Source organism: Calidris pugnax, unplaced genomic scaffold (genome assembly GCF_001431845.1).
Source record: "Calidris pugnax isolate Ruff unplaced genomic scaffold, ASM143184v1 scaffold371, whole genome shotgun sequence".
In the NCBI taxonomy this organism is placed as follows: domain Eukaryota; kingdom Metazoa; phylum Chordata; class Aves; order Charadriiformes; family Scolopacidae; genus Calidris; species Calidris pugnax.
The window spans coordinates 245184-256306 of record NW_015091373.1 but is presented as its reverse complement, the minus strand read 5'-3'; the positions used below and the strand labels follow the sequence as shown (position 1 = coordinate 256306).

Below are 11123 nucleotides of genomic sequence, written 5' to 3'. Positions count from 1 at the left end.
CCGGGACGCGGCTGCCGGGCGACCCGCGGGGCCCGCGCTGCCCCAGCCCCTTCCCCGTCCTCGGGTCCTCCCGCGCCGGTCCCTCGGGGAATGCGGGCAACTTTCTGCTGCCTCAGCCCCCCACCCCCGGAGCCCCGGGCCTCGCGGTCCTGCGCAGCCCGGTTCTGCCGCCCCGGCTCCGGGTGTGTGGAGGGGGAGGCAGGGACCACCTCTCCACGGCTCCTCGGAGAGCTTTCCCCGCTTCTTCTCCGCTGTGTGTTTAATTTCTGCACCCGGTGAGAAGCCATGCCGTCCCCATGGGGACACGGGCCCATCAGCTTCCCACAGCACCAGCCCGGCACCGGCGGCTGCTGGAGGAGGGCAGGGTGACGAATGAGGAGCCAGGCCTGGCTCACGGTGTCGCCGGGATCACAGGGAGAGCTCAGGGATGGATGATGTGGGAGGAACCTGGGTGTCACGGGGATGTTGAGTCATATAGGGTGGGCTTTCTCTGTGGGGGATGAAGCTGCCAGGCAGTCGTCTCCCGCAGCAAGCTGTGACATGGCTGATGTCCCCAGCCTGGCGAGGCACCCCGGAGTGGGGCTGACACTCCCAGCAGGTCCCCAGCACCTGTAGCCAGCTCTCCTCACCGCTGGGCCCTGACCTGTTGTGCATTGCCAGCTCCCCCTCACCGCTGCACACCCCTAGAACCCTTTTCCTGGGGAAGCTGCCCCAAAGTCTGTGAGCCTGAGCTCAGCGGGAGCAGTTGCACAGCCGGTGTCCTGCACTGAAGGTGACATGAAGTGAGCTGGCAGGTGGACAGCCGGCAGGATTATGCCGGTGTTTATCACATTATGGGGATACACAAAGGCCACTGAGATCAGGGCCCTGTGCGTTGGCCCTGACACAGAGTAAAGGACAGGGCCTGCCCTAAAGAGCTTAAGCCAAGATCTGAATCAAGAGCTCCGGTAGGTTCAGGCAGTTGCCGGGGGAGGCGATTTCCCCACTCGGCACACGGCGTTTCTCAGGGCACACATGGGGGTGCGGGAGGCAATTGCTCGGCCAGGTCAGGCCCCTTCTGCCTGGCCAGCGTCTCCGTGCCTGTGGGCAGGAAGGTGTTAATTTGTGCGAAGCTCCTGGGCCCTGGGGAGGTCGGGGGAGGTGGTTCCCCCCCATCAGGCTCTGATGTTCTGTCCATGGAGGCCCTCACCTGGTGCCATGACTTCTCCTCCCTCCTCTTCCCTGCCACCTGGAGAGAGCCCGGTGCCTGTGCCCCACCAAAGGTGCAGGGTGCGAAACACCCCTGGGCTTCTAGTTTGGATCCACCAGAGATTAAGAGGTGCCCTGAGGTCATCTTTGGAGATTGGGGTCTATACCCTCCTCCAGGGCTGGGGCTAACTGGGGCACCTGAAGCTTTTCCAGGCACCCATAAAAACTTAGAGCGAGGAGCTGGGGAGTCCACCCAGCCATTGCAGGAGCTCTCAAAGGCCTTGTAAAAAAAGGCGTTTCACGCATTTGTGTCAAGATTGAAAACATCCCAACCACATTTGCATGTGAATGGGGATGCAGAATTTCATGGCATAACCAAACGCTAATCAACTGCTGCCCTGCTGTCTCTTGGCTTTTCTTCCAAAGCATCTAAGCTTGTCCACTCTCGGAGAAAGGATGTGGATTAGGGGGTCCTGCAGGCCCAGGGCTCTGTAGCTCCTGCCCAGTGCTCCTGAGCAGCCCCTTTGGGGCTGGATGTGTTCCTCCCACCTTCCCCATGTTGATGGCACTTGTCTGTCCTTGCTTGGCTGTTGCCTGCCTCAACTGGGCTGCAATCCCAACTGCCTCCCTGGCCCCCTGAGTCCCCTTGTCTGCCCCAGGAGCTCGGTGCTCGGTTTGCATAACCAGCAAAGCTTATTCTAAATCCTGCTAAGCCAGCCCTGCAGGGAGCTGGCGGATGACAGGGAGCTCTGGGGAGCAAAGCCCACGTTCTCCTGGAGTTTTCCACAGGGCAGATGTCAGGAGTGGGGTGGGGGTGTTCGTGTGCCTGCACTGCCATTCCATGAGGATAGGGTGGAGCAGCACCATGCTCCTTGAGCTACAACCCTCCACTCCTACACACACAGGGTGATGTTGGCTCCCCAGACCTTGCTCTGCCTTGAGAGCCAGTGCAGAACCGCTCCTCTCCACACACGTATACTCGTGTGTGTCCCAGCAAGCAGCAGGGTCTTAGTCATGTGTGTGGGCAGGCACGTGCGCGTGTGTCCTGAGCGCCCATCAATCCGTGATGTGTTGGACTCTCTTAACTTTGAACCTGCGTTTGCTTTCTAACCAGCTGTGCCCTGCCTCTCCCCACTTCTCCCTGCCCCGCTCTGTCCCCTGTGCTCCCTCCCTGCAGGTTTTACTGGGACCTCATCATGCTGCTCCTGATGGTGGGGAATTTGATCATCCTGCCTGTGGGCATCACCTTCTTCAAGGATGAGAACACCCCTCCCTGGATCGTTTTCAATGTGCTTTCGGACACTTTCTTCCTGGCTGACCTAGTGCTGAACTTCCGGACAGGCATTGTGGTGGAGGACAACACAGAGATCATCCTTGACCCTCACACCATCAAAATGAAGTACTTGAAGAGCTGGTTCCTGGTTGACTTCATCTCCTCCATCCCAGTTGACTACATCTTCCTCATCGTCGACCTGGAGACCCAGGTGGATTCTGATGTCTACAAGACAGCCCGGGCCTTGCGCATCGTCCGCTTCACCAAGATCCTCAGCCTGCTGCGCCTGCTGCGCCTCTCGCGCCTCATCCGCTACATCCACCAGTGGGAGGAGGTGAGAGTCCCTTGGGGGTACAAGGACCCTGCTCAAGGTCTCGGGCCAGGTCAGGGATCCCTGGCTGTGTGGTAGGGCTGGAGGGCAGAGGTTCAGAGGGCCATTCTGGGAAGAGAGTTTCTCCGTAGCTCTGCTCCTGTGTCTTCCCCAGATCTTCCACATGACGTACGACCTGGCCAGTGCTGTGGTGAGGATCTTCAACCTCATCGGCATGATGCTGCTGCTGTGTCACTGGGACGGCTGCCTCCAGTTCCTGGTGCCCATGCTGCAAGACTTCCCTGAGGACTGCTGGGTCTCCATCAACCACATGGTGGTGAGTGCCCTCGGCAGGGGCAACGCCAGCCGTGCGTCTGCTGGGGGGAGGACAGGATTTGGTTACACACCTCTTACTCTAAGGCTGGAGCTGCCCGAATCCACGTGTTGCGGAGCAGCGTCTCTCCAGTCACAGCCCTGCAACGGCAGTGAGATGGGGCAGAGGGGAATCTCTGCATCACCTTCCCATCTCAGCCTGCCTTGGCTGCTGCTGGAATCGGAGCGGCCAGGGGAATCCCTCGTGTCCTGCCAGGAGGGAACAGGGTAGTGGGGCTCCTGCCTCCTCCCCACAGCAGGGGCTGCTGCAGGCCCAGGGCTTCGCGCAGTTCCCGATGCCTCCTCCCAGAGCAGAGCTCTGCCTTTTGTGCTTGGACACAGCAGGAACCTTTTCCGTGCTGGGGCTCTGGACTCCCTGGCTTGGGGAGGGGGGAACTGGAGGGTTCAGCCCAGCAGCTCCTTCCAACAGACCCCCCAGCACTGCTGTTCCCTCGTCTGCAGAACGACTCCTGGGGGAAGCAGTACTCGCACGCCCTGTTCAAGGCCATGAGCCACATGCTCTGCATCGGCTACGGCCAGCAGGCGCCCGAGGGCATGACTGATGTCTGGCTCACGATGCTGAGCATGATCGTGGGGGCCACCTGCTACGCCATGTTCATCGGCCACGCCACCGCCCTCATCCAGTCGCTGGACTCATCCCGGCGCCAGTACCAGGAGAAGGTCAGCAGGGTGGAGTAGTGAGTGCCCGAGTACTGGGGGAAGACGCCCTGGCACGAGTGGTTCCAGCTCCAGAACCTGCTCAGTTCAGGGGCTGCCCTGCCCTGCAGATCACTGCCCTGATTTCTGTCCTTGCCACTCACCTGGAGGGGGCTGGAGGGGGGGTGTCTGGCTGCCCATTTGGATGGAGACGCCTTGTTCATGATGTTGGGGTTCCCCCTAGCATAGTGAGGCCCCATCCTGGCCTCTGCCCTGGGACCCTCTGCGTCCTGAGTGCACGGGAGTCCCGTCCTCTGCCCCGGAGGTGGCCTTTGGGATGGGGCCCTGGAGCAGGGGTGCCTGGATCCCAGCTCTGGCAGCAGCTGCTTCTCAACACCGAGGAGAGGGAAAGCGTTGGCCGGCCATGCCACCGGCCTCTGGTGTGGTGTGGCTTGTTTCAGCGCAGCCCTGTGTGGCTCTGCCTTGTCCCTGCAGTACAAGCAAGTGGAGCAGTACATGTCATTCCACAAGCTGCCTGGGGACACGCGCCAGCGGATCCATGAGTACTATGAGCACCGCTATCAGGGCAAGATGTTTGATGAGGAGAACATTCTGGGCGAGCTCAGTGAGCCGCTCAAAGAGGTATGGGCAGGCCCCCCCAGTGCTGGTGACTTGGGGGAAGGGGGGGCCGGTGCTTACTGGGGTCAGGCTTGCTGATGTCTCTGCTGACTTGCTCCTCACCCCACAGGAGATCATTAACTTCAACTGCCGCAACCTGGTGGCCAACATGCCCCTGTTTGCCAACGCGGACCCCAACTTTGTGACAGCCATGCTGACCAAGCTGCGCTTTGAGGTCTTCCAGCCCGGGGACTTCATCATCCGCGAGGGCACCGTGGGCAAAAAGATGTACTTCATCCAGCATGGGGTGGTCAGCATCCTCACCAAGGGCAACAAGGAGACAAAGCTGTCTGATGGCTCCTACTTTGGGGGTGAGGCTGAGCTGGGGAACTTGGAGAGCAGAGAGGAGTAAGAGCTGCCAGGGGGCAGGAGCTGGAGCATCCCTGATGTTTCTGGCTGCTGCAGCCACTGCCAATCCCCTCTTGCCCAGCGCCAAAGGCTTGGCGTCCTCCTCACATGGGGCTCTGGGGCTCAGAAGTCCACTCCACCAGCCCTGTTCTTCTGGGGAACCTTGTCCAGCAGATTGAATCAGAGGGTCCAGCAGTCAGAACTGAATTCTGGCTGGCTTGGGCAGAGGGAACATCCACCCACCCCACCTGTGGGCAGAGAGGAGGGTGGTTTAGAGCAAAGCATCTGAGCCAGTTTCTGGGCTACAAGGACAGGTCTGGGAGAGAAACCTGCCAAGCAATCACTGCAGCCATGCCCAGGGATGTCTCCATGGCCTGGGGAGGGAGGAAAAGGCTGTGCCTGGCTGAGGGCACGGCTGTGGCTGTCTGGACTCCCAGGTCTGTCCCTCCTCCTGAGTCATGCTCTCTTTCTGTGCAGGGCATGGGAGCGCAGGGCTGCCCTGTCCCTGCTCTGGCTGCAGTTATCTGGGGAGGCTGTTGGGAAGGGGATGGATGGCTGTGTCACCCTGATACCCAGACCTGTCTCCCTGCAGAAATCTGCCTGCTGACGCGGGGCAGGCGGACGGCCAGCGTGCGAGCTGACACCTACTGCCGCCTCTACTCCTTGTCGGTGGATAATTTCAATGAGGTGCTGGAGGAGTACCCCATGATGCGCAGGGCCTTTGAGACAGTGGCCATGGACCGGCTGGACCGCATAGGTGAGGAGTGGCCCCTGGGCTCAGCATGGCCACCTCTGCGCCTGCTCCCAGGGGCCACGGCAACTCAGGCCCATGGGTGAAGTCATCGTGGACCCCATGGGTGATGGCATCACAGACCCTGTGGGTCACGGCACCCCAGCCCCATGGGTCCTCAGCAATGAGGATGAGGGGAAGCATGGAGAAGGAACCTGCCTCCAGGATCCCTCTCTCCTCCCAGGCAAGATCCAGGCAATGCCATATGACAGGCTCTCCGGGGGATCTGTCATCCCCACACCCATATTTGCACTGTCTGTCATTAGCCAGCTGCTGTCCTTGCCCCCCTTCCTCACCTGCGGAGGACAAGCAGGACCCCAGCCCCCAGCCTGGAATCTTTGGAGCCAGGATTCCCCCCCCGCTTTGTCCCTTCTTCTCCCTGTGCCCCAGCCCAGACCCTCCCCAGGGTCTTGCTTCCCTTCAGCACACCGATGAGGTTTTACTGTCTCTTCCCCACTGCTACCCTGCCCTCCACGGTGTCCCCAAGAGCCAGCACTCCTGGGGTTGGTGACACTGCTGCCTCCCACCCAGGGAAGAAGAACTCCATCCTGCTCCGCAAGCGAGCTGAGCACAGCACGGGGTCAATGAACAATGAGATGATCCAGCAGATCGTGAAGCATGACCAGGACATGGCCCACAACATCCAGGACCTGCAGCAGATGGCGATGGGCCGGGAGCTGAGCGGCAAGCCGGTGATCTGGGAACCGCTGGTGCACGCGCCCCTGCAGACAGCCGCCGCCACCACCAACGTGGCCATTGCCTTGACTCACCAGCACAGCCTGCAGGCCCACATCTTCCTCCCTCCCTCCTCCATCTCCAGCCCGCTCTCCCCTGAGGCCACCCTGCTCACGAAGCCAGTGCGCAGGTCCCAGCCTAGCCTGGGGGGCTCCCGACCCTCTTCCGTGAGCTCCCCGTCAGGGACGCAGTCCCACCTCCAGACGCCCGCTGCCGGTTCGCCCTCCTCCCCCATGGTGCAGTCCCAGGCACCCCTGGAGAGTGGGGGCCAGAGACCAAGCCACGGGGTGCAGCCCCTGCCACGCACGGCACAGAAAGGGGAGATGCCGGCAGCAGCCAAGCAGCCCCCAGCCGCCCCCCAGCCCCAGCTCTCCAAGTCTCGGGGCACCTCGGTCTCCACCTCACTGCTGCAGCAGGCGGCAGGGGCTCCATCCCCCAGCTCGGAGCAGGCGCTGCCAGCAGGGAGAACGCTCCACTACAGCCTCTCCCGAGCCACCGGCTCCCACATCTCTCTTCTGATGCAGCCCCAGCAGCTGGTGAAGCACAGGAGCATCCAGGGCCTGCCCGTGGGGCGGCTCACACAGGACGTCCGGCTCCTCTCCGCCTCCCAGCCCTCCCTTCCCAATAAAGTGGCCCAGCAAGCCGATGGGGGCTCCTTGCAGCGGGGCAGGAAATCTGCAGGGAACCTGGCCCGCAGATCCTCTCCCTCAGTAGCCGGACTCCTCACCAAGCCATGTCCAGGGATCCCAGCCCAGCCGGCACACCCGCAGCAGATGCCTTCAGGATCGCTGGCTCAACCCAGCCGCTCCGTGGCGGGAGCATCCACCCCGCAGTCCCCAGTCTCTGCGTCCAGGCAGGCAGCAGGTCCCTCCCGCAAGAGCTCCGTGGCCTTCAGCCCCGAGGTGGAAACAGGGAAGCCCAAACTCCCGTCCAACATGTGAGTCGCTGTCAGCACTGTGCACAGGCAGGAGGGACCCGGGCGTGCTGGCAGCAGAGGCGGCAGGAGAGGCAGAGCACCTGGCGAGGGGCCCCAGCCCCAGCTGTGTCGGAGAGAGGACGAGGTGAGAGGCAGCTCCCAGGGCCATAGACTGGCTGCTCCCGGTGTGGGGGTACGGCAGGGACGGGTGTGGGGCAGCCCCAGAGCTGGCTTGGCTGAATGAGGAGGGGGGTCTGCTGACTGCCCTGAGAGGGGGACCCTGACCGGGCTCTTTCCTCCTTGCTCCATCACCATCAGTCCCGAGTCCTGCCCTCCTGGAGGCTACAGGACGGGTCAGAACCCTTGCCCAAACCCCAGCCTCCCTGGGGAGCCTGGCTCCCCACAACTGCTCCTTGGGGGCCAGGCCCCCCCACACTCTGCCCTTGCACCCATGGCCTCTCTTTGGGCCCAGGCCAGCACTGGCGGCTCCTCCAGTTTGTCCTCAGTCACAGCAGCAGCTGCCATATGCCCACCTTGATGCCCAGAAAGCTCTGCCCAATGCACTCTCTTTTTGGGAGAGGGGGGGATGCAGCGCCCTGGGGTGAGGGCAGAGCAAGGGGGCTGGAGCCCATAGCAGGGTCTGCCCGGACAGGCAGAGCGTGGGTACCCAGGGCCAGTGGGGGCCAGGTCCTCCGTCCCCAAGGCCCTGGCAGGTCCCTTGGGGCACGGTACCAGGACCTGGGGGTCCCAGGCAGGGTCCCCTTGGTGTGACAAATGCCGTGTGGCAGAGCTGGGGTCTCCCACTGAGCAACCCCCAGGTGCCTCTCCCCAGCTTGAGGACGCATCTTGCCTCAGTGGTGTGGGGTCCCTGTGGGGTTGGGATGTGCTGCCAGGCAGGGCTCTGCCCCCACATCCGGCACTGCCACCCGGACCCTCCTCGTGCTCTGGCGAGGGGGCAGCTGGACGGGGACCCTGCTCCCTGCAGCTCCCAGGAGGGTGCTCAGCCCGGGCTCTGCTCCCCCCTGCCCTGCCCTGCGGTCTCCAGACTGCCTGAGGTGCCGGTCACCACTGCCGCAGCGAGCCCAAGGGTGTTGTGAAGAGATGCCAAGCGCAGGCAGCGCCTGGGTGAGGTGCCGGGCCGTGGGGCTGCCTCCCCTGGCCCTGCTGGGTCTCCATGCAGGAGGGCCCCCCCAGAGCCCGTAGTCAGCAATGTGTGTTCGAGTCATGGCTCTGCTGAGCAGCTGAGCTCTGCTTAAACTGTGTCGCTTTGGGCCAACCGTGTTGCAGTCCTGGTTAGAGTAGTGTCCCCTCCCGACCCCGCACTGCGCAAGCTGCTTCCCACCTCTGGAGTCAGGAACCACGGCTGGTGGTTGTGCCCTGGGGCTTGGCTGCTGCCAAGCAGGACCTGCCAGACCCCCGCTGCAGTGGGCAAGGGTCTTGTTCCATGTGGTACTTCTTGAAGTGAGGTCTTCAGTTCTCCCCCGTCGTGTTTTGGGATGTCGGGACTAGTCCGGCCTGTGGGGCTGCTCGGAGCGCCCAGCCTGCAGGGCACGGCAGCCTGGTGGGAAGCCCGTCGGCCTGGCTGTCGGAGGGGATGTCCAGCACTGCCTTTTTTTCATGGACTTAAACTCCCCTTCCCCGCCCACCCCCGCGTCCTGCTCCATCCCCATGGTCGGTGTCTCCCCAGCAGCCCCTCGGGAAAGGGTGTGCAGCTGGGCTGCGTAGTCAGACGTTCCCAGGCTGTGTTTACACTGCGTGACGTAGATGTTTTAGCGGTCATCCTAGGTGTCCCCCCGCAGAGCCACGCGGGCCAGCCCGGACAGCAAGGAGCACAGCTCCGCTTCCGCCGGCCGCGCCGCTGACGCACCCTCCCCACACCCCAGCCCTGTGCCAGGAGCCAGAGCCACCCTCTGCTCCAGCCACCCTGTGCCACGGCAGACCCCTGCCACCAGCCATGTCAGCTTGTGGCCCTGGCGCCCTGTCCTGGCAGGGAGGCTGGGGGTGCTGGGGGTGCTGTCAGCACACACGTGTCTCTGCGGCGTGCGTGGGCGCGAGTCTAGTCACCAAAGACCATGATCCTTCACTCTTGCACTCACAGCAGTCGATGTACAGAGCTTGTAGTTTTCATATTGCAGAGAATTTAAAAGCGTTTTTTTATTTTTGGTCGTTGTACATAATGGATTTAAATAATAAAGAGAGATTCTGAGCTGGTCTGGGGCAGCCTCCTTTGGCACCGTCCGACGACAACCCCAGCGGGGGTAGGGATGGGGCAGGGGGGACACTGCAGTCCCCCTCCTGCTTAAATGCTGGATCCAATCTTGGCCCTGCCCGGAGCCCGGAGCAGCTGGGGCGTTCCTGGGTGCCCTGCGGGAGCCTCTCCCAGCACCACAGACCCGGGCAGCACAGCTGGAGCCCAAAGGCAAGAGGACCCTCCTGCCCACCCCCTCCCCTTAGGCCCTGGGGAGATTAATGTTTAATCTTTGGTTATTTTCCCCTTCCATCTCCCTTCCGTTTAGTAATTGCGGGGGGAGGAGGTTTGATACTGCCTGATTGCAGAGCAGACTCTGGGCATTAACTAGATTAAATGAAGGTCACGCAGCGTGAGATGGGCTGGGGTGCCTGAGCCACGGCAGCTGGGGCGTTTGCGGTGCAGAGCCCCCCGTGGTGCTGCCAGCGTGGGTCTGGGGCACAGCTTTGCCCTGACTGCAACCCTCCTTGGCACCTCCAGCCTCTGTACCCTCTGCACCCTCTGCAGCACCAGCCCTGGGGTTGCGGGCAGCCCGCCGTCACCTGCCGGCTCTCCCCACAGCAGCCCGTGCCACAGGACACTGGTGGCCACCCCACCATCAGCAAGAGTAAGGCTCTGCGATACACCATGGGATCAGAGCCGATTAGCGGTTTCTTTCTAATTTGATTATCTCAGATTACACTGATTAAGAGTGCATGTCAGCTAACAGTCCCCTGCCCCAGCGTCCTGCTGAAGGGCTGGGCTGCACTGCCAGGGCCCGGGCTCTGCCCGGCCAGTGAACCGCTCCGCAGCGCCTGCCCGAGCTGCTGGAAGCGAAAAGAGCATTTTCTTGGAAATACAATTCCAGCCTGTGCGTTTTATCCCCAGCCACGGTTTACCCACTGTCTGCAGGGCTTGGGCAGTTGATGCGGGGCTGGGATGGGGCTGGGGAGGAGGCGAAGGGACCTGCTGGCTCCCATCATGTCCCGGGGCAAGGGCAGGGATGCTGCCGGCAACCCAGGCCCAGCGCTGCATGGGGACCCGGCTGTGGCAGGGGGCAGCTCTGCCCAAGCCCCCACATTTCTGGCAGCAGCAACGGTGGGGGGGATTAGCAGGCAACAAGGCAGAGATTGATTAAAGCGGGGTTAGCCAAGATTAGAGGATCATGGCGGATAAGTGGGAGATTGGCAATCAGCGGGCGGGCAGCGGGGAGGGGGCTGCACGGCGGCGTCCCCCGGGGTGGCACAGGGGTGCCACGTGAAGCTGTGCCCACCTACCACCTCGGCATGGCGGGGGGACAGCGGGAAGCACCAGGATTCTCACCCACATGCGAAGGTGTGCGGTGCACCCCCCAGCACTGCATCCCCAAAACCTGCAACCTCCTGCTCCCTCCAACACCTGCAGCCCCCTGCACTGCACCCCACCACCCGCACCCGCCCGCACGGCACCCCCCTGCACTGCACCCCGACACTTGCACCCCCCCACATGGCACATTGCACTGCACCCCAACACCCGCTCCCCGCCGTACGGCACCTCCCTGCGCTGCACCCCCCCGCAGCCCCCCGCCGCCGGCATCCCCATTACACTGCACCCCGACACCTGCACCCACCCCCTACACTGCACCCCCCG

The 11123-nt window shown here is 62.7% G+C and overlaps 1 protein-coding gene across 1 annotated transcript in view; it reads left to right on the top strand.

Annotated features, from left to right (window-relative positions):
- HCN3 (hyperpolarization activated cyclic nucleotide gated potassium channel 3) overlaps window positions 1–9479 on the top strand; it is a 10667-nt gene extending 1188 nt beyond the window's left edge. Inside the window, exons 2-8 of the mRNA XM_014961219.1 lie at window positions 2366–2795; window positions 2947–3108; window positions 3606–3824; window positions 4296–4442; window positions 4549–4789; window positions 5419–5583; window positions 6148–9479. Of these exons, the coding sequence (XP_014816705.1) occupies window positions 2366–2795; window positions 2947–3108; window positions 3606–3824; window positions 4296–4442; window positions 4549–4789; window positions 5419–5583; window positions 6148–7292 (2509 nt within the window). The 3' untranslated portion in view covers window positions 7293–9479. The remainder of the gene's footprint in view (window positions 1–2365; window positions 2796–2946; window positions 3109–3605; window positions 3825–4295; window positions 4443–4548; window positions 4790–5418; window positions 5584–6147) is intronic.
- The last annotated feature ends 1644 nt before the right edge of the window (window positions 9480–11123 follow it).